Source organism: Elgaria multicarinata, chromosome 23 (genome assembly GCF_023053635.1).
Source record: "Elgaria multicarinata webbii isolate HBS135686 ecotype San Diego chromosome 23, rElgMul1.1.pri, whole genome shotgun sequence".
In the NCBI taxonomy this organism is placed as follows: Eukaryota; Metazoa; Chordata; class Lepidosauria; order Squamata; family Anguidae; genus Elgaria; species Elgaria multicarinata.
In genome coordinates, this window is record NC_086193.1 from 6,452,680 (window position 1) to 6,478,447 (window position 25,768).

Below are 25,768 nucleotides of genomic sequence, written 5' to 3' on the forward strand. Positions count from 1 at the left end.
AGAAAAAAGGGGAGGTGTGATTAGCACCCACCTCAATCCAAGAACGTTGGGCCCATTTAATCCCATCCCCGAAACACATTGAAGCCAGAGTTTGCCCTCGCAACCTTTTTACTTTAGAAGCCATCACTCATTTTATTTTAGAATAGGGTGACCATATGAGAAGGAGGACAGGTCTCCTGCATCTTTAACAGTTACATAGAAAAGGGAATTTCATAGAATCATAGAATAGCAGAGTTGGAAGGGGCCTACAAGGCCATCGAGTCCAACCCCCTGCTCAATGCAGGAATCCACCCTAAAGCATCCCTGACAGATGGTTGTCCAGCTGCCTCTTGAAGACCTCTAGTGTGGGAGAGCCCGCAACCTCCCTAGGTCACTGGTTCCATTGTCATACTGCTTTAACAGTCAGGAAGTTTTTCCTCATGTCCAGCCGGAATCTGGCTTCCTGTCACTTGAGCCCATTATTCCGTGTCCTGCACTCTGGGAGGATCGAGAAGAGATCCTGGCCCTCCTCTGTGGGACAACCTTTCAAGTATTTGAAGAGTGCTATCATGTCTCCCCTCAGTCTTGAAGAGTGCTCTCATGTCTCCCCTCAATCTTCTCTTCTCCAGGCTAAACATGCCCAGTTCTTTCAATCTCTCTTCATAGGGCTTTGTTTCCAGACCCCTGATCATCCTGGTTGCCCTCCTCTGAACACGCTCCAGCTGGTCTGCGTCCTTCTTGAATTGTGGAGCCCAGAACTGGACACAATACTCTAGATGAGGCCTAACCAGGGCTTCATCTAGAGTATGACAGCAGGTGTCATTTGTATATACGGAGAACCTGGTGAAATTGCCTCTTCATCACAACAGTTAAAGCTGCAGGTGCTATCCTGCAGCTATCCTGTGACCAGATTTGAAAGAGGGCAGGGCACCTGCATAACTGTTGTGATGAAGAGGCAATTTCACCAGGTTCTCCATATATACAAATGACACTACCTCCTGAAATCCCCTTTTCAATAAAACTGTTAAAGATACAGGAGCCCTGTCCTCCTTTTCCTATGGTCACCCTACACCCGCCGAAATTCCCTTTTCTATACAACTGTTAAAGATACAGGAGCCCTGTCCTCCTTTTCCTATGGTCACCCTATTTTAGAATGCAAAGTCTATTCAGACGCTAGGAAAATTCATATCCTTCCTTTGCTCGTTTGGATGAAGGGAAGCTCATCCCTTGAAAAACTGTGGGTTTTTTTTAATTGAATGTTGTTAACAAACATTTAACTTTTAGACCTGCTAAATTTCTTGCGCCGGCCCTGCTCTTGCACACAAAGGCCAAGGGAAGGAAGGAAGGAAGGAATGTAACACATCTACGTGAAATGGTATAATGGCTGGTTGCTAAATACAATAAACTTGACTTGGACTTGAAGAATTCCAAGAGAGCTTCGGCTATTGGACGGTATAAAAATGTAATAAATAAATAAATAAATAAATAAATCTGCCTCGCCGGAATACCCCCAGCTCAAAGGAAGCCCTGCCGTGACCACCTTCAAAATACACCAGCAGTAGATTTATTAGAATGTAAGCCTATGCGGCAGGGTCTTGCTATTTATTGTTTTACTCTGTACTGCACCATGTACATTGATGGTGCTATATAAATAAATAAATAATGGCAAAGACTGAATTGCTTGTTTTTCCTCCTAAACCTTCTCCTCATCTCTCATTCTCTCTTACTGTCAATGATGTTACGCTTACTCCAGTCAAGGAAGTTCGTAGTCTTGGCTTTATATTTGACTCCTCGCTCTCCTTTATTTCTCATATTGAGGCAGTAGCTAAATCCTGTCGTTTTTTCCTGTATAATATTGCCAGGATTCGATCATTTTTGTCTGTCTCTTCTGCCAAGACTCTCGTTCACGCACTGGTTATCTCTCGGTTGGACTACTGCAACCTTCTTCTCACTGGCCTTCCTTCTTCTCACATCAGTCCATTGGTTTCTGTTCACCACTCTGCTGCTAAGATCATCTTCTTGGCTCGCCGCTCTGACCATGTTACTCTGCTTCTGAAATCTCTTCATTGGCTTCCAATTCACTCCAGAATCCAATATAAACTTCTCCTGTTGACCTACAAAGCTTTTCACGGTCTAGCTCCTTCCTATCTCTCCTCTCTCATCTCACACTATTGCCCCGCTCGTGCTCTTCGCTCCTCTGATGCCATGTTTCTCGCCTGCCCAAGGGTCTCTCCTTCCCTTGCTCGGCTTCGTCCATTTTCTTCCGCTGCCCCTTATGCCTGGAACGCTCTTCCAGAACATTTGAGAACTACAAGTTCAATCGCAGCTTTTAAAGCTCAGCTAAAAACTTTTCTTTTCCCTAAAGCTTTTAAAACTTGATTTTGTTCTGACTGTTTACCCTACCCTGTGCCTGTTTGCTTTCTCTTCCCCTCCTTATTGTTTTATCATGGTTTTATTAGATTGTAAGCCTATGCGGCAGGGTCTTGCTATTTACTGTTTTACTCTGTACAGCATCATGTACATTGATGGTGCTATATACATAAATAAATAAATAAATAAATAAATAAATAATAATAATAATAATAATAGTACCCACGGCTTGGACTTACCCACTGGAGGAAGTGCTTGGAAGGGTCCGTCTCATCCCCGTACTCGAGGGGTTCAGGTCATAGGCTAAATGCCCCTGCAATTCCCCCAAGGAAAAGTTTGGCCCCGTGCCAGTCACCACAGGCGCTACAAAAGACACAGACAGAGAAAGAGTCACCAACGGCAGGGAAAGTGCTTCACCCATTGTGTAAGAGGGGGACAGTGGAATGTGCTTTTTGGAAAGCTCAGCTCCCGACACTGAAGTGACTTGAGATCTGTTGGAGGAGCCCTTCTCCGCATCCCACCGACACAACACACGCGCTATGATGGGACAAGGGAGAGGGCTTTCTCTGGGGTGGCCCCCCGGCTGTGAAACGCCCTCCCCTCGGAGGCCCGACTGGCGCCAAGGTTGATTTTATTTCAACGCCAGGTAAAAACATGGCTTTTTAACAAAGCCTTTGATGGTGAAATCCACTAAGATGGCGCATTGTTTTAACTGCTTTTACCGCTTTTAAATTATATATTGTTTTAACCTGGTTCATGGTTGAAGTTGTTTTTAACGGTGCATATTTATTGTTTTACACTGTACGCTTTTATCTGTACGCCGCTCTCCGATCTTAATGATATAGGGCGGGATATAAATGTTTTAAATAAATAAATAAATTCTGTGAGAAAGGTGAGGCTTCGTTTATAGCCTTCCTTCCTTCCTTCACAAGGAGCCCCGTGTGGCTTGCAGCCCGTATAAAAACAACACGACATATGAACCTTGTTAAAATCATAACTCTGAAGTTGCAGCGAAATAATAAAATACAATAAAGCCACCACTATAACACACACACACACACACCCAAGCTTGTACAAATGAATGCATGTTTAACTGGAACCTGAAGGACAACAGTGTGGGGGACAAGAGAATCTCTACTGGAAGGGAGTTCCACTGTCAAGGTGCTACCACAGAGAAGACTCTGCCATGTGTGGTAGCTCCATTCCTCAGGGACACTACAATCTAATTATTAGATTGTAAGCCTATGCGGCAGGGTCTTGCTATTTACTGTTTTACTCTGTACAGCACCATGTACATTGATGGTGCTATATAAATAAATAATAATAATAATAATAATAATAATAATCTCTGTGTGTATTATTATTATTATTAATAAAACTTTTCTTCAGCTAAAAACTTTTCTTTTTCCTAAAGCTTTTAAAACTTGATTTTGCTCTGACTTTATACTGTTAGTTTTACCCTACCCTGTGCCTGTTTGCATTCTCTTGCCCTCCTTATTGATTTATTATGATTTTATTAGAATGTAAGCCTATGCGGCAGGGTCTTGCTATTTACTGTTTTACTCTGTACAGCACCATGTACATTGATGGTGCTATATAAAATTATTATTATTATTATTACTATTATTATTATTATTAGTAGTAGTAGTAGTAGTATTAGTATCCCGCCTTTTGCCCAATGCTGGGCCTCAAGGCGGCCTTACAAAGTTTAAAATATACATGGGGGGGGGGGAACAAAACCATAAACAATTAAAAAAATACGCAACAAAATTATAAGACATTAACATAGATGGAGGGCCAGATTATTCTCCAAAGGCCTGCTGGAACAAAAAAGTTTTAGCCTGCTTCCGAAAGCCCATCAAGGAGGGAGCCAGCCTAGCTTCCCCGGGAAGAGAGTTCCAGAGCACCGGAGCAGCCACCGAGAAGGCCCTGTCCCATGTTCCCACCAATCGTGCCTGTGAAGAAGGTGGGACTGAAAGAAGGGCTTCTCCAGAAGATGAAACCCTCCCTCCCATTACTCCTATCATAATGACTAATTAGTAATCATTACTAATAAGCAATCATAAGTAATAATTAGGGGGAAGCAGATTCCCCAACCCCCCCAACCCAGATATTCCAATACCACGTGGGCTCTGCTACATTCGAATTCCAGCCACAATCCTGAATTTTGGAACGCTGGAACGGATTTTGTGCCCACGCCTCTCCCTGCCGCCTCCGTGGGACTCCCTGATGTGTGGGGTCCTTTTTCAGAGGGAGTCATTGGTGGAGAGGCGGCCGTGGCGACTGCTGTGCCATGGCACCACGGGCAACTGGCAGGGACAGCAGTTCTCTGAATTTGTTTCTTTGTTTATAGCTGGTTATTATTATTTTTTTACCTTTCCCTTCTCCCTCCAGGAAGCTCAGTCAACATGGGGGCATTTTTAGACGGGACGATATCCCGGGAATCGTCCCTGTGCGTCCACATGACGGGGGATCCCGGGATGATCCCTGCATTTCCCCGGGATATGTCCCTACACATTTTTTGCGTTCCCCCCCCCCCCCCGCAGTCCCGGGATGATCCGGAGACCGAGGGACGTGTGGGCAGCCATCCCGGTATAGTCCCGGCTCCTCGTGAGTAAACGTGAGGAACCGGGCACAGGGTACGGAGCTCTGCAAGAGCTCCGTGCCCATCCGGGGTGGCGGGGGGGGGGGGAGCAGGGTCGTGGCTTCCTCTTCCTTTTTTTTAAACACTTACCTTTGCGCTGGAGTGCTCCAGCTCCTGTTTCTTTAAAGAAAAAAAGGTGGCCACAACGTCATCTTCTTCCTGGGACATCGCGCGCCACGTGAGTCCCACATATGCAACTCTGGTGGTTCCGGTCCTACCTACGGGGTCGTTTTCAGAGAGTAGCATTGGGTGACCAGTCCTCGGCCTCCTGGCAATTGAGCTATGGAGTGCCGCAGGGCACTATCTTGTCCCCAATGTTATTTAACATCTATGTGAAGCCGTTGGGAGCGGTCATTAGGGGATTTGGAGCTAAATGCCATCAATACGCTGATGACACGCAGCTCTATCTCCCTGTGACAACTGAATCAGGTGAGGCTGTGCAAGTCCTGGACTCAGTAATGGGCTGGATGAGGGCCAATAAACTGAGACTGAATCCTGGCAAGACGGAAGCCCTGTGGGTGAGCGGTTCCCGAGTCCGGGAGACAGGCTCATGGCCTGTTCTGGATGGGGTTGCTCTGCCTCTGAAAGAACAGGTTCGTAGTTTGGGGGTACTCTTAGACCCATTTCTGTCGTTGGAGGCTCAAGTAGCCGCCACGGCTCGGAGCGCCTTTTACCATCTTCGGTTGGTTCGCCAACTACGGCCTCTCCTGGACAGGGATAGCTTGACCACAGTGGTACAGGCATTGGTAACCTCAAGGCTGGATTACTCTGTGTGGGGCTGCCCTTGAAGCTGCTCCGGAAGCTGGAGCTAGTGCAGAACGCTGCAGCTCGGCTGTTGTCTGGAGCTGCCCCTTTCCAGCACGTAACTCCTCTGCTGAGGGAACTGCACTGGCTGCCTATTCGCTACCGGGCCAGGTTGAAGGTTCTTGTACTTGTGTACAAAGCCCTAAACAACTTGGGAGCAGGATACCTGAGAGAGCGCCTTCTCCCTTACCAACCTGCCCGGTCCCTGAGGTCATCCGAGGGCCTGCTCCTGCTGGTTCCCCATAGATCCATCCTCCGATTGGAATCCACCAGGGGAAGAGCCTTCAGCGTGGTGGCCCCCCTCCTGTGGAACTCCCTGCCTCTGGAGGTCAGGCAGGCGCCAACCTTGTACTCCTTTCGGCGCCTCCTGAAAACATCTTTATTCCAAGAAGCCTTTCTTTAACATGCAGCCTCGGATTTCTGTTTTTGCTTCTTTTTAAATTTTGTTTTAACTGTTTTATTCTGTTTTTATTTTCATTTTACCTTGTACACCGCTCCGAAATTTTTCAATGGGGAGCGGTATATAAATATTCTAAATAAATAGTAATAATAAATAACTCTGTGAGCAAGGGGAAAGGGTCTATGTAAAAGTTATTGTAACCCGGGCCTTGCAAACCCCTCACTTCTGGAGGATGCAAATGACTCTGAACACAAGCGAGAAAAAAGCAGCTGAGAGCTACTCACTCCGGGAAACCTGGATTAGCTCTGTGACGCTGAACACACCGGATGTGACAAAATTCTCTTGGAAATCTCTTGCATCTGCAAAGAGAGATTTGACGCACGTTCAAAAGGTACAACGTAAACAATACACAGTGCTAAACGTTCCACATAAAATACTTTACTAACTCCCAACACCCTCAAACATCACCACAAAAGAAAAATACAACTTAAAATGAAAAATTAAAATGAAAAACAACAGAATGAAATTTAATAGGGATAAATGCCAAGTTCTCCATTTAGGAAATAGAAACCAAATGCAGTTACAAGATGGGGGATACTTGGCTCAGCAATACTACAAACGAGAAGGATCTTGGAATTGTTGTAGATCACAAGCTGAATAGGAGCCAACAGTGCGATATGGCTGCAAGAAAGGCAAATGCTATTTTGGGCTGCATTAATAGAAGTATAGCTTCCAAATCACGTGAGGTACTGGGTCCTCTCTATTCAGCCCTGGTTAGGCCTCATCTAGAGTATTGCGTCCAGTTCTGGGCTCCACGATTCAACAAGGACGCAGACAAGCTGGAGCGTGTTCAGAGGAGGGCAACCAGGATGATCAGGGGTCTGGAAACAAAGCCCTATGAAGAGAACTGGGCATGTTTATCCTGGAGAAGAGAAGATGAAGGGGAGACATGATAGCACTCTTCAAAGACTTGAAAGATTGTCACACCGAGGAGGGCCGGGATCTCTTCTCGATCCTCCCAGAGTGCGGGACTCGGAATAATGGGCTCAAGTGACAGGAAGCTCAAGTGACAGGAAGCTGGACATCAGGAAAAACCTCCTGGCTGTTAGAGCAGTACAACAATGGAACCAATTACCTAGGGAGGTTGTGGGCTCTCCCACACTAGAGGCATTCAAGAGGCAGCTGGACAACCATCTGCCAGAGATGCTTTAAGGTGGATTCCTGCATTGAGCAGGGGGTTGGACTCGATGGCCTTATAGGCCCCTTCCAACTCCACTATTCTATGATATCTATGATATCAGAATCATAGAATCACAGAATGATTCAGAAGCCATCTCACTTGTTAGATACAGTGGTTGGGCATGAAGGACAGGGCCTTTATGGGGCTGCTGCTGAAATTGTGGCTCTCCCTCTCTGGAGAGATCAACTATTCTCCTCCTCTTCTGGTGTTTAGTTCGGCACTTCCAATTCATTCGTTTCAACAAGCCTTGGAGTTTTGACTGTTGCTGCATTGAATTCTTTTCAAAACTGACCTACGCACCAATACGTTTGTTTTATTCATGTTTCTACAGGGAGATTTTATTGATTTGCAAGAGCTATGAGATTTCTACCTTTCCCCCTTTGAATATAAAATAGCAGTGTAAAGTAGGGTATAAAGACAGTGAACATAAATAAATTATAAAACGGCCTACTTTCTTTTGCTTTTTATTGGGCTGGGAACACAAACTCCACTTTTTTTAATGGCTTGAGAAAATTTGAGAAATCACCTTCTTAGCAAAATTAGCAACGGACTTTGCATGAAGTTACGTTAGACCTTAGGCAGGTTTAAAGAGAGATGGTCCATTGTCCAATGATGTTTGGAACAATAACTTCCATAATAATGTAAATGTTGCGATGGTCGTACAGGGGATCGTGCACAACAGTGAAAGCTGCAAGAGCCCTGCCCTCTTTTAAATCTGGTCACTCTAGCGTAGCTCCTGCACCTTTAACTGTTGTGATGAAGAGGGAATTTCACCAGGTTCTCCATATATACAAATGACACCTGCTGAAATTCCCTTTTTTATGCAACTGTTAAAGATACAGGAGCCCTGACCTCCTTTTCATAGGGTCATCCTACAATTAAAGATACAGGAGCCCTGTCCTCCTTTTCATAGGGTCATCCTACAATTAAAGATACAGGAGCCCTGTCCTCCTTTTCATAGGGTCATCCTACAATTAAAGATACAGGAGCCCTGTCCTCCCATTCGTCCACTATTTGAAACGCAGCCTCCGTCTTCAAACCAAATTCCAAGCCTGACTGGGGTAGTTGCCTCAACCATAGGTCCATCCCCTCTTTGGATTTTCAATGGCTGTTCATGGCTACTAGCCCTGATGGTTGTGTGCTATCTCCAGTATTCGAGGCAATAAGCCTGTGTGCACCAGTTGCTGGGGAACATGGGCGGGAGAGTGCTGTTGCACCATGTCCACCTTGTTCATCCCTGGCCGATGGCTGGTTGACCACTGTGTGAACAGAGTGCTGGACTAGAATCATAGAATAGCAGAGTTGGAAGGGGCCTACAAGGCCATCGAGTCCAACCCCCTGCTCAATGCAGGAATCCACCCTAAAGCATCCCTGACAGAGGCTTGTCCAGCTGCCTCTTGAAGGCCTCTAGTGTGGGAGAGCCCACAACCTCCCTAGGTAACTGATTCCATTGTCGTACTGCTCTAACAGTCAGGAAGTTTTTCTTGATGTCCAGCCGGAATCTGGCTTCCTGTAACTTGAGCCCGTTATTCCGTGTCCTGCACTTTGGGAGGATCGAGAAAAGATCCTGGCCCTCCTCTGTGTGACAACCTTTTAAGTATTTGAAGGGTGCTATCATGTCTCCCCTCAATCTTCTCTTCTCCAGGCTAAACATGCCCCGTTCTTTCAGTCTCTCTTCATAGGGCTTTGTTTCCAGACCCCTGATCATCCTGGTTGCCCTCCTCTGAACACGCTCCAGCCTGTCTGAGTCCATCTTGAATTGTGGAGCCCAGAACTGGACGCAATACTCTAGATGAGGCTTAGCCAGGGCCAAATAGAGAGGAACCAGTACTTCACACGATTTGGACGCTATACTTCTATTAATGCAGCCCAAAATAGCATTGGCCTTTCTTGCAGCCATATCGCACTGTTGGCTCATATTCAGCTTGTGATCTACAACAATTCCAAGCTCCTTCTCGTTTGTAGTATTGCTGAGCCAAGTGTCCCCCATCTTGTAACTGTGCCTTTGGTTTCTATTTCCTAAATGTAGAACTTGGCATTTATGCCTATTAAATTTAATTCTGTTGTTTTCAGCCCAGCACTCCAGCCTATCAAGATCCCTTTGAAGTTTGTTTCTGTCTTCCAGGGTATTCGCTATCGCACCCAATTTCGCAACTAGATGGACCCTTGGTCTGATCCAGCATCAGGACACTTCTGATTTTCTTATTCTCTCAACTCAGACCCTGGTCTGCAATTCCTTGGCATTCACCTTCCACAGCCTCCACCCCACAACTCCAACCCGATTCTTCTCAGATTTGCACTATAGGCCCAAGGAGCTACAGAGAGATTCCTTCATTTCAAAGATGGACAAGTTTTCCTCCAGCTATTGTTAGAATGCAAACCCTATTATCTCTCGCCATTGGCTAGGACTGAATGGAGTTTTACTGTTTTGGATTTGGACATGAACTTGCTCACCCAGCGTGATGATGGGTTTGCTGTCTTCCTGGTCAGAACCGATTCCTGTCCTTGGACTGCTGCTCTGATCTGAATCTGAAGAGAAAAGAAGAATGGAGGAGTTTTACCATTGCAGAAGTTGGAAATGCACCAGCACATTTTCTTTCCCTAAAAAACCCCCAAACCTGTACTGTGCCTTCATCACCAAAGGGAATCCCAGAAATTATAAAAACAAAATAATACAAGAACAGTAAAAATTGCGCCTTTTGTTGGTATCTGTGGACGACGTTTCCAAAATCCAAACAGAGGAGCCTAGGCCCGGCCCAACCCACAAGAAGTGACATTATTCCAGTTGTGCAAATAGATGCACAACAGTCCCCACTTAACATTGCTTCAGACATTTGGGCATTTTAATGGGGGTAGATGAGACCCCCTTACCACCTCCTCTAGTTCTCCTGATTTCAGCCTACGGTCCCTGCTCCATAAAATGAGTGGAACAGAGAGATAGTTAGCATTTGTGGCAGGCGTGCACAACCTCAGGCCCAAGGGCCACATCTGGATCACCAGGAGTCCACCGAAGGCCACGGCTCCTTCTCCTTCTGCATAGCTTTTGTCCAGTTCTCCCTCCCCCTTTGTTGTGTTTCTCAGGACACCCCTGCTTTTGATGGGAGGCAAATGACAAGGCCTACAAAATCTACAAAGCTTTTATTAAGCAACAAACATCTCTTCCACCTGAAGGGAGTCTAATCCCTTGGAAACTTCCCCCTAGGCAAAACTATGCAAACTAAGCGAGACATTTGTCTGACCAAGGAGAACAAGAAGCCGTTCCCCAAATGCCCGTAATTTCAAAGAGCCTGGTGCGGAGGCAGGTTCTGGCGCAATGTTAGCCGGACTGACTTTCTCACACCTTCCTTCCGCTCCGTGAGTTTGAGCTTCCGGCGGACCCTAGCATCAGCTAGCTTGTCGGGGCACTCTCCTCCGGAAGAAGACTCACTTCCCACTGAGTGCGTAGGGTTTGGCCTTGAGGAGATAAGCTCTGGAGAAGGCTGACTCCCAGCTGGGGAATCGCCCGTGAGAGCTTTCTCCCCCATTGGTACAGCCTGGCTGGTGTCTGGAGCTGCCTCCTTTAGTTCCAAATCTGAGTCTGATTGATTACCTGAAACACCTTCTCCCAAAACAGGGCCAATAGGGTTAGACATGACACGCTTCATTCTAAAAGGTTGAAATATCTCTCCTAAAGCTCAGGCAAAATCTACACCACGCAGGATATAACACTATGAAAACGGTTTGAAAGTGAAATATGGTGTGCGTCAATGGGCCCCAACAGTTGTCAGTGGACTTCAATACCGCTATAAAGCAGGAGTGTGGCTCTCGTCTTAGTTACCAGAGGAAAGAGCTTTGAGCTAAAAGAAGGGTGGCATTTTTTTTTGTATACAGGGAGCTGCATTGTACCAGGTCAGGCTATAATTTAGTCTCTCTGGCTGCAGCCCTCAAGGGTCTCAGGAAGAAACAGATCTTTTCTTTCACCCGTTACCTGATCAAACCCCCCACCAAAAAACCCCCCAAAACCTGGACATGTTGAGGATTGAACCTGAGACCTTTCGTGCACAAAGCGTGCCTTCTATCCCTGAACAAGGACCATTCCACGCTGCAACGTTTCGTTGCAGGTTCCATGCGTCCCCTTCTCCAAAGGAAAAAACATTTGCCTATAATCAGGAGTCCTTTGGCCCTTTTTTTTAATGCTTTTTAGGAACTCTGCAGTTGCTCAGATGCATCCAACTCAACATGTTGCAATTATTATTATTAAAGAATAAGTTAGAGCCTTAGATGACGGGTGGTTGGCTAGAAACGGTGCGAGTCCTTTCTAACTCGACGATCCTATCCTGCAGTACATGAGGGTTCTGTTCCTTGAGAAGAGAAAAAAAACTGCAAGGTAGGCAAAGCCACTGCAGCAACCCACCTCGGGGGGCCCTCCCTGCTCCGGCTTTCTCTTCCTCATCAGCAACACAACTCACGCTTCACGCGGGCCGCAGCCCAGAACTCCTCATTCTCTGCTTTCCATCTTATCTAAAAATAATCAGGCTCTTTGGGCAGTCGGCGCAGACGCTGAGCTCAGCATTATAGGTTTCTACTAGCATCCTGGATTAGCCAACTTCCACACACACACACACACACACATTCTTCAAGCCTTGTCTCTACTATTCATCACACACATCTTCACTTTCTTATGCAGCACCCCTTGGCTGGAACCCACACATCGCTTGATGCTGTCTTTCTATCAGGGTGGATTTGATTTAAATCAATTTGATTTAAATCACTACACACAGAGTCATAGAATGTTCCAACATAACTAGAACAGTCTGGATTTACCTAAAATAATCCCAGTATTCTCGTTCCTGCCCCTATCATCATCATCATCAAAACGCAAACTCATTTCATAGAGTAAAATCATAGAATAGTAGAGTTGGAAGGGGCCTATAAGGCCATCGAGTCCAACCCCCTGCTCATTGCAGGAATCCGCCTTAAAGCATACCGGACAGATGGTTGTCCAGCTGCCTCTTGAAGGCCTCTAGTGTGGGAGAGCCCACCACCTCCCTAGGTAACCGGTTCCATTGCCGTACTGCTCTAACAGTCAGGAAATTTTTCCTGATGTCCAGCTGGAATCTGGCTTCCTGTCACTTGAGCCCGTTATTCCGTGTCCTGCACTCTGGGAGGATCGAGAAGAGATCCTGGCCCTCCTCTATGTGACAACTTTTCAAGTATTTCATAGAATCATAGAATAGCAGAGTTGGAAGGGGCCTATAAGGCCATCGAGTCCAACCCCCCGCTCATTGCAGGAATCCACCTTAAAGCATACCGGACAGATGGTTGTCCAGCTGCCTCTTGAAGGCCTCTAGTGTGGGAGAGCCCACAACCTCCTTGGGTAACTGGTTCCATTGTCGTACTGTTCTAACAGTCAGGAGGTTTTTCCTGATGTCCAGCTGAATCCAGCTTCCTGTAACTTGAGCCCATTATTCCGTGTCCTGCATTCTGGGAGGATTGAGACGAGATCCTGGCCCTCCTCTGTGGGACAACCTTTCAAGTTCTTGAAGAGTGCTATCATGTCTCCCCACAGCCTTCTCTTCTCAAGAACATGCCCAGTTCTTTCAGTCTCTCTTCATAGGGCTTTGTTTCCAGACCCCTGATCATCCTGGTTGCCCTCCTCTGACCCCACTCCAGCTTGTCTGCATCCTTCTTGAAGTGTGGTGCCCAGAACTGGATGCAATACTCAAGACGAGGCCTAACCAGGGCCTACTTTGCTGGTGGGCCTGTCAGACTAAGGCAGGCTGGGAACCAGGATCCATGGGATAAGCCAGTAATGAGGGCCAAACGGCAAACAAGAAGGCAATCAAGGAGCAAGACAAGGCCAAAGAATAAGCAACGATGGAGGACCATGCCCAAACCCAGGAGGACTTCGTTGCTCAAGCAAGACCCAACTGCAGTAAGAAGAAGGCCCAACAGCCAACTTGGGTGGGCAAAGCTAGTGCATTGCCAAAAGGTTCTTCACTGAGTTCACTGCCTTCACACATGGGACAGCACTGCACAGATTCCAGGAGCTGGAATGGTCCCCAGATTTCGGAGTTTTTGAATTACAAATAGTAAAGGGAAAGCACCCAGGCCCACCCCAATGGGTATAACCACAGAAAACAAAAGCCAAAAAAGGAAACTCCACTGGGATGGCACAGGTAGAACAACGGATATTTTTCAATACGATAAACCAAATCCAAAGCATTTGGGATTTTAGGTCCTTTCCTCAAGGAAATTTGTCAATGGCCCCATTCAGAAGACATCTTAAACCTTGGCTTTAACCATGGTGCAGAAAGCTTTTTGCCTTAGTCACCATGGTTAAAGCCATGGTTTAAAGTGTCTTCTGAACACAGCCCGGCTTTCGGGCTTAACCACCGTGGTTAAAGCCATGGTTTAAGGTGCCTTCTGAACACAGCCCGGCTTTCTGGCTTAACCACCGTGGTTAAAGCCATGGTTTAAGGTGTCTTCTGAACACAGCCCGGCTTTCGGGCTTAACCACCATTGTTAAAGCCATGGTTTAAGGTGTCTTCTGAACACAGCCCGGCTTTCTGGCTTAACCACCGTGGTTAAAGCCATGGTTTAAGGTGTCTTCTGAACACAGCCCGGCTTTCTGGCTTAACCACGGTGGTTAAAGCCATGGTTTAAGGTGTCTTCTGAACACAGCCTGGCTTTCTGGCATAACCACCGTTGTTAAAGCCATGGTTAAAGGTGTCTTCTGAACACAGCCTGGCTTTCTGGCATAACCACCGTTGTTAAAGCCATGGTTCAATGTGTCTTCTGAACACAGCCCGGCTTTCTGGCTTAACCACCGAGGTTAAAGCCATGGTTTAACGTGTCTTCTGAACGGGGGCCATAGCGTAAGGAAATTTGACATAGTGTAAATTTGACATCTACTTCATAACCCCATTAGGCCCCAGCAGAAAGAGCCATTGGTGGAGAGGAAGGCAAATTAATAATAATAATTATAATTATAATTATAATTATAATAATAATTTTGTTTCTTACCCACCTCTCCATTCTGATAGAGGCAGGGAACAACAGCAAATATAAAATACATAAAACTGAATTAAAACGTAATATACATTGTTAAAACATCCTAAAAACATCCTAAAATTCCACTGAATAGGCCTGCCAGAAGAGATCAGTCTTAATTGCTTTCTTAAATGCTATAGAAAGCAGTTGAAGCTTGTGTCCAATTGGGGCAGGAAAAGACCAGGATCTCTTCTCGATCATCCCAGAGTGCAGGACATGGAATAACGGGCTCAAGTTAAAAGAAGCCAGATTCTGGCTGGACGTCAGCAGGAAAAACTTCCTGACTGTTAGAGCGGTATGAGAATAGAAGCCATGACCTAGGGAGGTGGTGGGCTCTCCCACACTAGAGGCTTTCAAGAGGCAGCTGGACAACCATCTGTCAGGGATGCTTTAAGGTGGATTCCTGCATTGAGCAGGGGGTTGGACTAGATGGCCTTATAGGTCCCTTCCAACTCTACTGTTCTATGATTCTAAGACATGGCCAGTGTTTGCAGGATACAGCTTGTGCAAGAACTGACCACGTTGAGGGCCTCCTTTCCACTCCACTTGTACCCCACGAGCAAGTGGTTTCTGTTGCTTCGAATAATTTTATTTCCACTTTCCTGCACCTTTCTGTACCTAGAGCTTGCTACGTACCACAGCTCAAGCCCTTGCCCTGTATCGTCCCCCTCTCCCTGCAATTCCCGTTCGTTGGCATCAGCAACCTTGTGTCGGGGGAATACCTACCCCAAGCCTGGTTTGGACACCTTTCCCCCTGCCCTCCCGCAAAAATGTAGCAACCCGAACGCTTCTGACAGCGGCAATTAAAATAAAACAAATTCACCTGCAAATGGCAACTGCAGAAGAACACACACACCCCCAAATTGGCCTGCCCGTGATGGCAGCTGTTCCAACTCTTCTCTTAAAAGTCTGGCCCAGTGTTTCCCTCTGTCCCAGCCTCCGCTCGGCCTCAGAAACTGGGCCCAAGCCAAAAGTTTCCCCTGCCAAATATTTCCCTCCTATCTCCTTCCATCTCACTCCGTGTGTCTCGGCCCCCCTCCGCGCGCGCACACGCCGCCTCCTCTCTCTTGCACGTCTCCCCCGCGCCACCATCGCCCCCCCCTGCCCGCACGGCCTTTGGCGTTTCATTTCACAGCCTCTGCCCGGTGTCGCGCTCCCTTGCGCGATTGGCGGGCGGGGTGGAAGCACATGTAAGGTGATCAGAGTTCCCATCGTCACAACACAGCGCTCCGGGACGGCCAAGCAACCCAGTGGCATTTCTGCAGCCTCCCTTTCGCATGCCGTCCCCAAAGCTGGTTTGGGAAGCGGCCGCTTCGCTTTTGCACGACTGCAAGGAAGCGTGGGAGCCGGCGTCTTCTCCCCGTCCAAGTGTGTGCATGGACAATTCATCCTAACCGCATTGAGGGAGGATGGGAATTAAACGGCCAGGAGCCCACGAGGAATGCTTCAAGGCAGCACCGCCTGGATCGACGTCACCCGTCCAGATCAGCCATTTTGTTTCCCCCCCCCTTCTCTGCCTGCCAACATAACTCCCCCCGTGCGGCCATTTTGTGCCGAGTTTGGAACCCCGGGGACGGAAATTAACCAAAGCGACAAACCCCGAGGTTTGCAGAAGAAAGAAAGAAATTCGGTCTTCTCTCACGTGCTTCTAAAATAATGGTGTCCTTGTTATGCCAACACTGGAATACAAGCCCTTTCCCCGTCAACTCCATCCCGTCCCCTCCCATTCCCCCCCCCAGCTCAAACAAACAAAGAAATCCACATTATAAACTGCATCCGATCTGAAATAACTCAAAATGTTTTAAAAAAACCAAAAAACCACGCGCACCAAGGGAATGCATCCAAACCGCCCCACCCGGCAAATCCAGTCCTCTTCTTCTATCCGTTTTTATTTTGGCAAAAAAGGATTATTTATTTTTTAATTAGAAGCAGGGGGAAAAAGTGGAAAGGGAAGAAAGAAAAATGCACGGGTTGCAGAGGAATGTGAAAGAAAAGAACACACAGTTCATAGGCTGTTTACTTTGGAAGTGGAATTTTGGCTCTTGGTGTATTTTTTTTTTTAATTCTCTCCATGCCCCCAATTTTCCTCTTCAGCCCTCCCACACACACACTCCGCCCCCCCCCTCAGCAGCCATTTTGAAGGCAGAAAAGCACCGTGAACTGCACTGTCTCGCTCCCAAAAGTTTATTCTCCCCCCCCTCCCGCTTTCCTCTTTTGGCAGCCATTTTTTAAAAAGCGAATTCCTCCAGCTGTCCCGGGGAAAAAAGAGGCATCGCGGCCAAGGAGAGGAAAAGCTGCCAAGGCCACGAGAGCGAAGTGGTGGCGTTTCTCCCCCCCACCCAAATCCTTTTTATTTTTAAACTTTGCAAAGAGCCACTATCCCTAGCAAAGAGAAGGATCCTCCCAGAAGTGTATCAGAAACGGGAGCGAGAGCCCAAGGGAGAAACTGAAAAGACGGGGGGGGGGGGGGGAATCGATGGAAAGACATAGCAAAACGACGCAAAGCCACTTCCACTCTCTTCCTGGTGCTGTTTGCAAAAGTTTTAGGTTTGGTTTGGTTTTTTTAACACCCCCAGCTTTTCTGGAAGTTGTTAGCAATGGAGGTCTGCCAAAGCTTGCAGTCCAGGGATTGGGCGGTGTTTCGTAGCTAATACAAGAGAATCAGCTGCAAATCCATTATCCTTGACCTAAGAAGCAGGGGAAAAGGCAGTGGCTTAGAGTGGTTAGACCACATGCTCTCCCCCACCCAATGCCTGAGGGGCGGAAAGGTTATACCTCTTGGCCCCATCCTAGCCAACGAGACACTTCTGCTGGCCACGTGCTCAGTGCCAGTTTGGAAGGGGATGTATGCATGAATGTACAAATAAATCAGGATTATCTGACACCGAGGAACAGGCAGATCTGTAGGAGCATAGGACCACTTCACCCAGCTGCAAAACATGCAGCCATTGGCGAGTGTGAGAATTGTGTGGCCGACACAATTATGTATTGTGTCCAGTTCTGGGCTCCACAGTTCAAGAAGGACGCAGACAGGCTGGAGCGTGTTCAGAGGAGGGCAACCAGGATGATCAGGGGTCTGGAAACAAAGCCCTATGAAGAGAGACTGAAAGAACTGGGTATGTTTAGCCTGGAGAAGGGAAGATGGAGGGGAGACATGAGAGCACTCTTCAAATACTTGAAAGGTTGTCCCACAGAGGAGGGCCAGGATCTCTTCTCAATCCTCCCAGAGTGCAGGACATGGAATAACGGGCTCAAGTTAAAGGAAGCCAGATTCCAGCTGGACATCAGGAAAAACTTCCTGACTGTTAGAGCAGTACGACAATGGAATCAGTTACCTAGGGGGGTTGTGGGCTCTCCCACACTAGAGGCCTTCAAGAGGCAGCTGGACAACCATCTGTCAGGGATGCTTTAGGGTGGATTCCTGCATTGAGCAGGGGGTTGGACTCGATGGCCTTGTAGGCCCCTTCCAACTCTGCTATTCTATGATTCTATGATTCTATGTGTGGCAGACACTATGGCCATAGCTAGACACGGCATTATCCTGGGGCAAACCCCGGGATTGTCCCTGTGCATCCACATGACAGAGGGGATCCTGGGATCAGGGAGGGATTGATCCCTCCCATGCCCCTGGATATCACCCTCCCTTAACCCTAAACATGCCCAGTTCTTTCAGTCTCTCTTCATAGGGTTTTATTTGCAGACCCCTGGCGGTAAAATGTTTGAAAACCACTCTGTTAGTGGTTGTGTGTGTGTTTTTAATGACGTTACCAAAGAATGCTTCTGGTTAAATTCCTGGATGTGAAGGCTATCCATGGCTACTAGCCCTGATGGTTGTGTGCAGTATTCGAGGCAGTAGAATCATGGAATAGTAGAGTTAGAAGGGGCCTATAAGGCCATCCAGTCCAACCCCCTGCTCAATGCAGGAATCCACCTTAAAGCACACCAGACAGATGGTTGTCCGGCTGCCTCTTGAATGCCTCTAGTGTGGGAGAGCCCACCACCTCCCTAGGTCACTGTTTCCATTGTCGTACTGCTCTAACAGGCAGGAAGTTTTTCCTGATATCCAGCCGGAACCTGGCTTCCTGTAACTTGAGCCCATTATTGTCATACTGCTCTAACACTCAGGACGTTTTTCCTGATGTCCAGCCGGAATCCGGCTTCCTGTAACTTGAGCCCATTATTGTCATACTGCTCTAACACTCAGGAAGTTTTTCCTGATGTCCAGCCGGAATCCGGCTTCCTGTAACTTGAGCCCATTATTGTCATACTGCTCTAACACTCAGGAAGTTTTTCCTGATGTCCAGCCGGAATCCGGCTTCCTGTAACTTGAGCCCATTATTGTCATACTGCTCTAACACTCAGGAAGTTTTTCCTGATGTCCAGCCGGAATCCGGCTTCCTGTAAATTGAGCCCATTATTGTCATACTGCTCTAACACTCAGGACGTTTTTCCTGATGTCCAGCCAGAATCCAGCTTCCTGTAACTTGAACCCATTATTGTCATACTGCTCTAACACTCAGGAAGTTTTTCCTGATGTCCAGCCGGAATCTGACTTCCTGTAACTTCAGCCCATTATTCTGCGTCCTGCACTCTGGGATGATCAAGAAGAGATCCTGGCCCTCCTCTGTGTGACAACCTTTCAAGTATTAAAAAGATCCTGAGGAGGAACAACTGTGGATCGTGTAACAGCACTGCGATGATCACTGTGGTAGAACACCTGCTTTATGTATAGAAGGCCCCAGGTTCACCAAACAAAAGACAATCAGGTACTATAAAGCAGCTTTTTATGGGAGAATAATAATTGAATTATGAAAGAATAACCAGAGCTGTAAGGGGCTTCCAAGGTCATGTAGTCCAACCCTACCCCACCACTGCAGGAAATCTACTACTCCAATTTTGCATGTAAATTTAGTAACCCTTCTAGTGGATATATGTGAAAATTAATCTTAACTTGGGTCAGGTTTATGCAGAAGACCATTTTCTGATATCTGTAAAAATCAAAATGGTTTGTTCGGCAAGAGGAGGACACATACGTGCACCAAATTCCAGCTTTCTGCCTGGTGTGGAAGTACTCTGAACAATTCCATATACACACATACACACAAAGTTAGCCACATATTGTGTCCCAAGCACTATATATAAATATTCCAGTGCAGAGTGCTGCACTTTTTACAGAGAAAATCCATCCAGTCCACCATCCAAATCCTTGCTGTCATGTCTCTGCTGTTTGAAATAATTGCCCTGTTTTTGTCAGAACAACACAGGAAGATGCGTTGGACATGACAGATGTTCCATTTATTCATTAAGGTCACTTTAATCTTCTGTCTGCAGCATAACGGAGATTATCGCACTTGTTCTCTCTGCCTTACTGCGAGGTATCTTTTGTAGAATTCTTAGCTTGGGGAAGCAAGCCTGGAGCAGTCCATATTAAGGTGCCCAGCACACACTGAAGGCGCAAATCATTTTGGAATCCATAGTATTGTTTATTCATTAATACTTTTGTAGTTTCTTCCTATCACGATTGCTATTTACCCATGCCCTCCCCTCTTTCCACCCCTCCCCTCCAGTCTTTTCCTGGTTTATATCATGATGGAAACCAGCATGGTCTTACACTTCCCCATTTTACACAATCCCAACTCTCGTCTCCTCTGACATAGCCACAAAGTGGAGATCAGAAATGTCAACTTCCATTATAAATTAACTGCAGTGTAGCATGCAGTTCAGATGAGCCAACAGTGCGATGTGGCTGCAAGAAAGGCAAATGCTATTTTGGGCTGCATTAAGAGAAGTATAGCTTCCAAATCACGTGAAGTACTGAATCCTCTCTATTTGGCCCTGGTTAGGCCTCATCTGGAGTACTGTGTCCAGTTCTGGGCTCCACACTTCAAGAAGGATGCAGAAAAGCTGGAGCGTGTTCAGAGGAGGGCAGCAAGGATGATCAGGGGTCTGGAAACAAAGCCCTATGAAGAGAGACTGAAAGAACTAGTCATATTTAGTCTGGAGAAGAGAAGATTGAGGGGAGATGTGATAGCACTCTTCAAATACTTAAAAGGTTGTCACACAGAGGAGGGCCAGGATCTCTTCTCGATCCTCCCAGAGTGCAGGACACGGAATAATAGGCTTAAGTTACAGGAAGCCAGATGCCGGCTGGACATCAGGAAAATTTTTCTGACTGTTAGAGCAGTACGACAATGGAACCTGTGACCTAGGGAGGTGGTGGGCTCTCCCACACTAGAGGCAGCTGGGCAACCATCTGTCAGGGATGCTTTAGGGTGGATTCCTGCATTGAGCAGGGAGTTGGACTTGATGGCCTTATAGGCCCCTTCCAACTCTACTATTCTATGATTCTTTGTCACCCACACGTTAAACTACGGTTAATCTTAACCGTGGTGTCTTCAAACAAACCAGCTTCCTAAATCATGGTTTGAAACAAACAATCGTTAATCTTAGCTGCAGTTTTTGTCCTGTCGTCCTCCAGGCGACAGGACAAAAATGGAAGCAAATAATTCCAAACATCTTACACCCACTGCAGAGCATTGGGGTGGGGGTAGGAGGGGAGGCTTATTTAAATCACAATAAACAATAGTTTATCGTGATGTATGAACACACAGTGTCCCCCTGACCCAACATCTGAGCCATTTTTTGTTAGTCGTTTTAATCTTGACTCCAGGCCAGAAACATGCTGGAAGAGGCAGGGTTGAGGCAGCTTTCTGGGACAGAAGGAAGTTTCCCCTTAAAAGTCTGGTCTTGTTTTGTTCAAGTTGCCAGCTCTTCCCTTTCTGGCCACTCCTTAAACAGTAGCCTGACACACAGTAATGAAGGTCTGTAAGCTGCTTGGGGCAGGGACCTGTTTCCTTGTTGATATTCTATGCAGCATTATATGCACTTTAACAGCAACACACACACACACACACACACACACACACACACACACACACACGCTATTTTCCTTGCTGGGAAAAAGCTTTAATTTTGAAATTTCTCTGTGTTGTCAGGTTTTAGTTAATCTGTTGCAAGTTTTAATTGTTGTTGTTGTTATTTACATTTGTATACAGCCCCATGGCCAAGGCTCTCTGAGCGGTTTACATAGGATAAACCCACTTAAAAACAATATACAAAAATTTAGAATCACAAACACATACAATTTAAAACCACAAAAACATGCAAAACCAAACCCAGGCTACCCTGTTTCCCCGAAAATAAGACAGGGACTTATATTAATTTTTGCTCCCAAAGATGTGCTAGGTCTTATTTTCAGGGGATGTCTTATTTTTCCATGAAGAAGAATACCTTATATTACAGCAAGGGGCAAAACTGGAAGTAGGCCTTATTTTCGGGGGGATGCCTTATATTACAGCGAGGGGCAAAACTGGAAGTAGGTCTTATTTTCGGGGGATGTCTTACTTTCGGGGAAACAGGGTAATTACATATTGCTTTTTCTGGTTCCTTTGTTAAGGACAACCCCCTGCTCAATGCAGGAATCCACCCTAAAGCATCCCTGACAGATGGTTGTCCAGTTGTCCAGCTGCCTCTTGAAGGCCTTGGGAAACTGGTATCACTTCATCAAGCCCATCCATCACATTAAGAATTTACAGAATAGTGAAGTACTCTACCCTAGTTACTAAATGGGATATTTAATATTCTTGCTAAATGACTATCAGACTTTGAAAAGATGATATCACTGGATCAAGTTCATCAATTACGTTTAATTGAATAAACTAATTGGATTTTGAATAAATATTCAATTAATTGTTACCGTTTTGAATTTTGTTGTTATTATCTTCCTTAGAGGGTCGTTGAAAACCGCTATTCTGAATAATGATTTTAAAGTGTAGGGTAGGGGGTACTGGGCATGGGTTTGTGGAACCAAGGGGGCGGTGACCTGAAAAAGTTTGGGAACCGCCGGTTTAGCGTGTTGTCTGAACGAGGCCATCCTCTTTCTCATGACTGCTACCACTTGCTTGCTTGACAGGCAGAGAGCCGGTGCGCAAGTAGGCCGTGACATCTAGTACCACTACTTCTCACCATCACCAGGGCGAGAGGCAGGTGAGCAAGCAGGTGGCAAAGCTGAAGCGTAAGGATGGGCGAAAGAGGATGTTGAAATACTTGAAAGGTTGTCACACAAAGGAGGGCCAGGATCTCTTCTTGATCCTCCCAGAGTGCAGGACACAGAATGGAATAACGGGCTCAAGTTAAAGGAAGCCAGATTCCAGCTGGGCATCAGGAAAAACTTCCTGACTGTTAGAGCAGTACGACAATGGAACCAGTGACCTAGGGAGGTGGTGGGCTCTCCCACACTAGAGGCCTTCAAGAGGCAGCTGGACAACCATCTGTTAGGGATGCTTTAGGGTGGATTCCTGCATTGAGCAGGGGGGTGGACTCGATGGCCTTGTAGGCCCCTTCCAACTCTGCTATTCTACGATTCTATGATTCTATTCTTTGTAAAGAAACTGGCGGCTTTCTCTTTAGCTGATGTCCAGACAGACGTAGAAAGGGGGTTTAAAGCTCCTCTAATGTTTTGGGGAGGGAGGGATGAAAGGATATAAATGGCTGAACACACAAAATCAATACACTGTTTTCTTTTATAAAAATAGAAGGGGGAAATAACCTGCCCAGGCCTGTCTCTCATGACCTGGAATAAAGCCATCGATTGAACGGTTCATTGGCAACACCAAGCATCTAGCAGCGGATAGGAACCCGCAAAGGCCTGTCCTGCCATTTTGAGGTCCATCTCCCCCTCTTCCTCTTCTGCTTTGAAATTCGATTGCCCCACTTGGAAGGGGGGGGAACTTTCGTTCTGCTCAGTTTCCCTATTGGCGAGATGTTTTAAGCAGCGGTGCTAGCAATTAAGCACAGTGCTTGGTAATCCTGTTGGATCTGGAAGCATATTAAAATAATCCAGGCGTCTACAGTTGCCAACCGGGTAGTACTTATTTATTACATTTATATCCCGTGTTTCAACAATATTAGCCTTACAACAGCCCTGTGTGGGTCTGAGAGAGAGAGATCAACCCAAGGTCACCCGGTTATTCTTACTCCAGTACTTAACCACTTCTACACTGTCAGTAGAAGCGAGTTCTGTCGAGGTAACTGTGTTCAGGTCCCAAAAGCTAGATTTTATCAAGCTCCACTAATCAGCTTCAGCCATGATAGGATGTGTGTGTGTGTGTGTGTGTGTGTGTGAGTGTGCGCTTTTTATAAATTACATTTGAATTTTATTAATACAGGATGCAATTAAATAACTTTCAAGTATATTAGGTGACCTGTATTTACGTGCTGGCTGTTGTGTGATGACTCCCCTACAAATGTTTCTCAAAGAATAGTAGAGTTGGAAAGGGCCTCTTAAGGCCATCAAGTCCAACCCCCTGCTCAATGCAGGAATCTACCTTAAAGCATCCCTGTCAGATGGCTATCTAGCTGCCTTTTGAAGGCCTCTAGTGTGGGAGATCCCACAACCTCCCTAGGTAACTGGTTCCATTGTCATACCGTTCTAACAGGCAGGAAGTTTTTCCTGATCATAGAAACATAGAATAGCAAAGTTGGAAGGGGCCTACAAGGCCATCAAGTCGAGCCCCCTGCTCAATGCAGGAATCCACCCTAAAGCATACCCGACAGATGGCTGTCTAGCCACCTTTTGAAAGCCTCTAGTGTGGGAGAGCCCATAACCTCCCTAGGTCACTGGTTCCATTGTCGTACTGCTCTAACAGTCAGGAAGTTTTTCCTGATGTCCAGCTGGAATCTGGCTTCCTTTAACTTGAGCCCGTTATTCCGTGTCCTGCACTCTGGGAGGATCGAGAAGAGATCCTGGCCCTCCTCTGTGTGACAACCTTTCAAGTATTTGAAGAGTGCTCTCATGTCTCCCCTCCATCTTCTCTTCTCCAGGCTAAACATGCCCCATTCTTTCAGTCTCTCTTCAAAGGGCTTTGTTTCTGCTGACAGGCCTGTAGGTTCTCCTCCAAAGTCTGCCCCCTGATTTAAAAGCAAGGCACTCTGCCTATGCTCAGACGAGTTAACTTCATTATTAACGCCTGACCTCCTCAGATGCTCAACACCGTGATATGAGCCCCAAATCCCGCCCTCTGTCATCTGAGGCTGGACGCGAGCAAAGAAGGGCTGCCAGGTTGCCATCCCTGGTTTTTGGAACGACTCGGAGATTAGGCGTTGCTGCTGCAAGAGATAAAAGGATCTGGAGGAAGCCAGGGAGAGCTGTCTCTGCTTTGGCCAGCTGCCCAAGCAATTACGGTAAGATGGGCACCAGTTACCATCAAGAGCAGATGAGGGAGGCCCACAGTGGAGAGAGGAGATTGGAAAGTACAGGAAGAGGAGAATGCAAACAAACGCCGGGGAGGGGAACAGACTTGAGTTTCTTAAAGTGAGAAGCTCCCCCGATCTGCTTCCTCCAATGGAGTTTCCTTTGGCCTAGTGAACGAATGCTGCTTACAATCCTGAATGTATGTCATGATCATATAACACTGAGTCAGACCATTGGTCTTAAGAACATGAGACGTGCCCTGACGCTGGATCAGACCAAGGGTCCATCTAGTCCAGCACTCTGTTCGCACAGTGGCCAACCAGCCATCGGCCAGGGACGAACAAGCAGGCCATGGTGCAACAGCACCCTCCCGCCCATTTTCCCCAGCAACTGGTACACGCAGGCTTACTGCCTCAAATACTAGAGACAACACACAACCATCAGGGCTAGTAGCCATGGATCGCCTTCGCCTCCAGGAATTGATCCAACCCCCTTTTCAAGCCATCCAAATGGGTGGCCATCACGACATCTTGTGGTAGTGAGTTCCATCATTTAACTCTGCCCTGTGTGAAGAAGTCCTTCCTTTTATTTGTCCGGAATCTCACACCACAGCTTCACGGGATGACCCCGGGTTCTACCTAGCTCAGTATATTGCATGCTCCAACTGGTAGCAGTACTGCAGGACTTTTCCCCATCACCTGAGATCCTTTTAACTGGAGATCCCAAAGACTTAAGTCAAGACCTTCTGCATGTAAAAGAAGGGATCTGCTCCCTGAGCAACAGTCCCCTCCCTAAGCATCTAAAGCTACCTCTACTGAGCAGTAGAGATGGATGAGTCTGTCAATTTCTCTCCGTCCCTCATTTGCCCAAACCTAGGTTAGACTTATCTCAAACTCTAGTCTTAAATTTGGTTCAATCCGAACGTTGACAATTATTTTTTAAAGGTTTGCATGAAAATTTGTGCAAATATCCTAGTGCATGCACGTTTGTATGCATTTTGGGGGCCTAATATACAAATTTCTGTAAGTGGTTTTGATAATATAAATC

At 46.7% G+C, this 25,768-nt stretch overlaps 1 protein-coding gene across 4 annotated transcripts in view; it reads right to left on the reverse strand.

The window, feature by feature from the left end:
* NFIC (nuclear factor I C) overlaps nt 1–25,768 on the reverse strand; it is a 163,383-nt gene that overhangs the window by 36,224 nt on the left and 101,391 nt on the right. For all 4 annotated transcript variants that reach the window (XM_063147195.1, XM_063147196.1, XM_063147193.1 and 1 more), the window contains exons 3-5: nt 9,892–9,966; nt 6,482–6,556; nt 2,589–2,712 (exon numbers count right to left, since the gene is read on the reverse strand). In XM_063147195.1, the coding sequence (XP_063003265.1) occupies nt 2,589–2,712; nt 6,482–6,556; nt 9,892–9,966 (274 nt within the window). The remainder of the gene's footprint in view (nt 1–2,588; nt 2,713–6,481; nt 6,557–9,891; nt 9,967–25,768) is intronic.